The sequence below is a fragment of the Thalia democratica genome, chromosome 1 (genome assembly GCF_965202585.1).
Source record: "Thalia democratica chromosome 1, ktThaDemo2.hap1.1, whole genome shotgun sequence".
Classification (NCBI taxonomy): Eukaryota; Metazoa; Chordata; class Thaliacea; order Salpida; family Salpidae; genus Thalia; species Thalia democratica.
This window is the reverse complement of record NC_139165.1, coordinates 86,338,817-86,344,712: the sequence shown is the minus strand read 5'-3', so window position 1 is coordinate 86,344,712 and position 5,896 is coordinate 86,338,817. Positions and strand designations below refer to the sequence as shown.

The 5,896-nt window shown below is 29.5% G+C and overlaps 1 protein-coding gene across 1 annotated transcript; it reads right to left on the bottom strand.

Annotated features, from left to right (window-relative positions):
* Nucleotides 1-3,913: 3,913 nt before the first annotated feature.
* On the bottom strand, nucleotides 3,914-4,318 carry LOC145840624 (SCAN domain-containing protein 3-like). The gene is made up of 2 exons (XM_082947944.1): nucleotides 4,165-4,318; nucleotides 3,914-4,098 (listed from the first exon to the last, which is right to left on the bottom strand). The coding sequence occupies exons 1-2, from the start codon at nucleotides 4,316-4,318 to the stop codon at nucleotides 3,914-3,916; spliced, it is 339 nt and encodes a 112-aa protein (XP_082804070.1).
* Between the last annotated feature and the right edge of the window lie 1,578 nt (nucleotides 4,319-5,896).

Genomic DNA, 5,896 nt, shown 5'->3' with positions numbered 1-5,896 from the left:
TGATGACTTCAAAGAACAAAAACGCATCTACTTCAAAGGCAGCAAGTGCAACTAAGTCGGGTACATCGCAGCAGGTTTCTTCGAAGAAATTACTTAACCGAAACAGGAACCGCAACTACGCCACAACCCCGATGGAGAGCGGTTCTGTGGCGCACGTAAACCTGCCCACTAGAAGTTACAGAACGCGTGCTCCGAAGGATTACAGCAAAACACCCGTGCAGGGTTCGAGCAACATCATTCCCCAACAGCAAAGAAGTCAGCGAGGATCGAGTTGCGCCGCCACTTCGACGCAGAGCAGTAGGAATGCAAGAAAAAAACCTGGAAAAACAGATACTTCCGTGCAAGGTTCAAGCAAGAATTTCAAGCGACTAGGAAGTCGTACATTCTCTCATAGTAATGCGTCAGGTTAGTTAATATTTCGACTGATATAGTTTTCAGGTTATCAGTCTTTGTAGTTTCTATAATTTAAAAGTTTACTAAAAAATATAAACATCCTCTCACTATTATTTTTAAATTTATTGTATTATTTTTTAAGTTATTTCTATGTAAACTGTAGTTGTAGTTTAAGCATTTTTTACAAACTTCTTTATCTACTTGTTATTATACGTTATACAGTATTTTGAATAATACTTAAATAAATTTATTACAATTATTAGTCGATTTTAATTTTTCCTGAAGGAAGCTTTGCACGACCGGCAGCTCCACAGCATGTTACTTCTTCATCAAATAATTTTTATTTTTAAACTTAGGCTTAAATAATCTATTATATGTAATATGTTATTAAAAAAAATAGTACAAGACAAGTTTAAAGGATAAAACTAGAACAACTTTATTTTGATAAATTTTAAATGTAACTCATGACCATTAAAAATAAATTTTAACTGTTAATGATATTTTAATAAAAAGAACCGAAAAATGCCTTGGATCAGATCGACCAGCAGATTGCTGCCCACGAAAGCTGGCTTTCAGAAGGTAATGAAATAATTTTTACTTTAACATCTTAGTTCGAAACTTTTGTAGCTTATAGATTAATTTAAAGAAACGTCTTAACATATTTTGGTTTCACAAAATATCGATACGATAAATTATTATATGCTTGTTTAACATCATTTTTACATTTTTTAGTGCAGAAGGATAGTAAAATAACCAACTATCTCCAAAGTAAACAACAATTTAAACAAGGTTTGAATTTTCAAGATATTTGTGCCATCATTTTTTTTAAGTTTTTATGCTATATAGATTTTAAACGTTAACTTGAGCTCTTTAAAAAATTTGATTTTTTAAAGAGTTAAATTATTTTCTACAAAGGTGCATTAAATTTTAATGAATGTAGAAAAACTTTGTTTTTTAATTCGTTTTAAGTAAGTATAAAACTTTGGTTGTAACAGTAAACATTTTATTACTAACAGTGTCTACAAACGGCATGTTTACTAACGATCAAAAGAGGTACTTGGACCAGATCAAGAGCATAAAAAAGGCTGGAAATCATGTAGATGAGCAAAAAGTTTCCCAGTTTCTTAAAGTCAACCAAGGTCTTGTCAGCGTAAGTATTAATATTATTTTTATTATTTTTTTGCGTTGTTGTCGACTAAAAGGTTTTTATCTTGCAACAATTAATTCAGACAGTTTAAATGTCGTCAATAGGACCCATAAGCCATCAGGCCAAACAATTAGTTGTTTAAACTAGTTAAAAAACATAACAGTATGTAAAACTTTTTGTTTATGTTATTTGGTTTAGAATAACTTTTTAACTTTAAACACAATTTTACAAACAGGACTACCTTAGAAAATAGATGAGGATAGAAGTTACTTTTACTTATTGAACTCTTCGTGTCAGTATAGCAGAATAAATTTTAGAAAAGAATCCTAAGCTGTCTTTCGTTTTAAATTTTTTTTGAGTAAAATACAATAAAAATCTAGCATTTCTATAAAACAATATATATATTCAAGTTTAAAGAAAATACTACGTGTAAATGCCTGTTAGTTTAAAGTTAAAATATTAAATCAATTATAATAAGTCATAGAAAAAACATAATCAAAGGGATTGAATATTTATTAAGTATACAGTTTGATTTATAACAGTAGTCATTTAAATGAGAAACATTGTAGTTGATTAGAGTATTTGTTTTACAAAAAACTTAAAAATGTCGAAAAAAAAAACTCAAGCTAAAAAGTTCGATGTATCAAACAACATTGCGGTACTTAAGAAAATTTAAGTATAAGTATTACAAAATAAATTGGAGTTTTCAATTTTAAACAATCTTTTCGACAGGCACTTTTTACGAGCTAAACAAAGTAAAGATTATAAGTAAAACACGTCGGAGATAATGCGATCTAAAAGTACTTCTTTTTGACATTACCGCCTTAGCAATTAACATATGTTTTTCACATTCTAAAAATTAACTGTAAACATGAGGCACCTTATAAGACGTCACATTACTTATTTTTCTAGAGAACAAGAAGCCCTCGTGCTTAGAAGTAAAGTTTCACAAAAAATTGTAAACAACTACAAACACCTATATTTTGACGTCATTGCACAAATTGAATTATTTTATGGTATATGTTTGATCTTTTTTTATAGTCTGTAAAGGTTAATTTAAAAACAATTAATATTTAGTTTAAAAATGTACTTTCTCAAAGTACATGTGTTAGTTAAAGTTTAAATTAGATAAACCATATGTAGCTTGAATTGTAAAGTCGTGCTAAAATATAGTTCGTGACATCATAAAATTTTTAAAAATCAGTTCTATATATATACAGGTTTTAATGTTAATATAGATTCTTAGTGTTAAAACCTTAGCTAATATGCTTTAGTTAAACAAAATTACTTTTTTGCATAAACTACACTTATATTAACTTCATTTAAGTTAACGCATAAAATCCATCAATATCACTGCAGCATTACTATTTTCTTACCAACATGACTACAAAATACAATACAGCAGTGCTTCTGAACCTTTTTCTAGTGGCGGAACCCTTTTCCAAAGTTCAACTTTTCCGCGGAACCCCTAATTTAATTTTACATAAAATGTTTAATATAATATTTCCTGCAGAAAACAATAGAATTTCAGTGAAAAACTAGTTTTTCTGCAAAACTATATCATTGTTAGAAACCATACCAATTGTAATAGTATTAAGTCGAGTCAAACTCAAAGTGCGCCAGAGGCATTAGGTATTTTATGATTCTATAATAAATAAACGAAAACAAACATGATTAATCGCAACGTCATAAAAATCTTTCCTTGCATAATAAAAACAAAATGAGAGCTACAAACAATAACGAAATGAACATGAACCTAATCGAATTCAAAGATTACTGTAATAAACGGGTAAGATGCCTAACAAAAAATAAATAAAAAACATTTAGTGTGAAGCTTGAACTTGTCTCTTAGCAACAAGCATGTCAATGTGTGACTGGATTTTGGATAGACTGAGACGGAGACAGACAGATAAGGTTGGAGTCAGCATTAAGTTCCTTTGCTTCTTTTTAATGTCTGTTACATGCGAATAGACGGACTCGCAAAGATAAGTGGTGATGAATGGTAAAATAAATTTTACTACACGCTTTGCTAAGACGGGGTACTTTGAAATTGCACATATCCAAAAGTCTAAAAACTCCTTCCCTTTGAAACCCAATTTTAAATTGCTATCTTCAGATAGTTGCAGCAGTTCGTTTTCTGTATCTGTAGGAAGATTCACTTCTTCTGAAGCAATATCACACATAAAAATTTTCAAAATCCATAAATTTCCGATGTGAACATCTTCAGGAAAATAATGTTGAAACTTTATAGACAAAAGATCAAGATGGTTGTATACTTCGTCAGAGAAGTTGAATTCTATGCATTTTTCATGGACCTCATCAAACCGGTGAAACATCGCAAAATTACCATTGCTAACCTTTGCTAACCGTTGCTTACTGGGTGAACACCTGCTTCTTTAATTCAACGAGACGAACCAGTGTCTGCCCCTTCGACAGCCAGCGAACTTCGTTGTGATAAAGAAGTCGCAGATGGTCAGCATCTAGACTTTCACACGAGTTTTTGAAACATCTGGCCTTTGTGTCACTTTTCTTTATAAAATTACCAGTTTTAATCGACGCTGAGAGAAATTCTTGTAATCAAGAAGGAAGATGTCTTGTTGCAACATTTTCTCTATGTAAAAAACAATGTATCCATTTAGTTTCAACTGTTTTATCCTTTATTTTCCTCACTACACTATTTTTGGACCCAGTCATAGACGCTGCACCGTCAGTACAAATGCCGACACATTTATTCCACTCTAAACCCTTGCTGATGAAATAATTTTCGACACATTTCATTTCATTAAAGTAGCATTTTTTAAGTAGAATATAAGCTTTTATACATACTAAATTTTAAATCAAGCTAATAGACATCTTTTTAAACATTTTTACAGCATTTGAAACAATATAATATACCAGAAATAAGTTTCCGATAAAGATCTTTTATTTAGTTTATTGTGTCAACATTTAGAATTTGTTTTGATCGCTCCTACATTGTTTGCTTTTGTGATAATACCAGTATTTTAATGACTTCACTAAAAATAGAAATTCAAAAAATTTACAAAAATTTGCGCAACCAGGACACCTATTAATAATGAATACCACTAGATACACACTAAGCAGATCAATGAATGCTATAATTATTTATGTTTTCCATTTTGTGTGTACTATTTTTTTTGAAGTTTTATAATTTATTTATTTTTTTTACTTAAATATTATTTTTTTGAACCCCTGAGAGGCGTCGCGGAACCCTAGGGTTCCGCGGAACCCCATTTCAGAAGCACTGCAATACAGCACACAAAAAGCTTAGTTTTTTAATATTTATAACAAAAAGTCTGCTTAACCGTGTGAAAAATTTAAGTTACAATCATAATTTCAAAAACTTTGCGAATACGTAAAAGCTTTTTTGTACGAAAAACTTATAATACATACGTCATATGTTCTAAAACTCCACATATAAACAAACTTTGTTTTAACATTTAAGATAAATGGCATGAGTCGACACCCTTTTATAAGTCAATTTTTCAAAAAAAAGTTGCTTTGTCGGCCAAACTGTATTGAAAAAGTTTTCGCCCTGTTGTTTTTAAATAGTTATAATTTGGAAGCGCAAATTTTAATCAAAAGTTAGACAATAAAAACAATGATATAGCACTTATAGAGAGTGACCATTTAATAAAAATAGGTATTTTTTTTATCACTACAAATACGGTTTTTTATTGTTATAAAATGTATGTTATTAGGTTTAAAGTATTTAGTGGGTTTGAAGTTTTTGTTTTCCGAGCCGAATTCAGCCCGTGGTCCATAATTTGCCGATCCCTGGTTAAATAAAACACGTGTTAAAAGTTTAAAAATGTATTAACATCTCTCAAAAAAATAGTTAAATTTTTAAATTTTTTTAACTAATTAAATAAGTTTTTAATTTGAATTATAAAAGTATAAAGTATTAGTTAATTTAGTCAAAGAAAACTTCGGAATAGTTCATCAAGAGCAAATGTTTTTAAATAAAATGTTTCGAACTGAATAAATACTATTTCGTTGTATAAAGTATTTTTCTAAAAGCTTTCAAACGAGTTTTTAAATATAACATGGTACAAAGAACTAGCTTTACGATTTAAAATTCTCAAAGAAAGTTTATATATGTGGCTATAAAATATAACTTTTGATACAAGATGTTTAACATGTAATCGCAATTTAAAAAGAAAATGAAAAAATGTAAATCAGAATTTATTTTTTTTACGTAGAAGATGTAAACAAAGCAATTTATGAGCACGACAATGCATTAAATACGTTTTAATATATTATTTAGTCTATACACACTCGAGCAATTAACACATTCTTTACACCGTTTAACAATTGACTGTAAACATGAAGCACCTT

Bases quoted from the DNA above. Each gene is read 5' to 3' on its own strand.
- LOC145840624 (XM_082947944.1), bottom strand. From the start codon at position 4,318: ATGAAATGTGTCGAAAATTATTTCATCAGCAAGGGTTTAGAGTGGAAT. The intron at 4,099-4,164 runs GTTTTTTACATA...AATTTCTCTCAG, and splicing joins TGAAACTAAATGGATACATT to CGTCGATTAAAACTGGTAAT.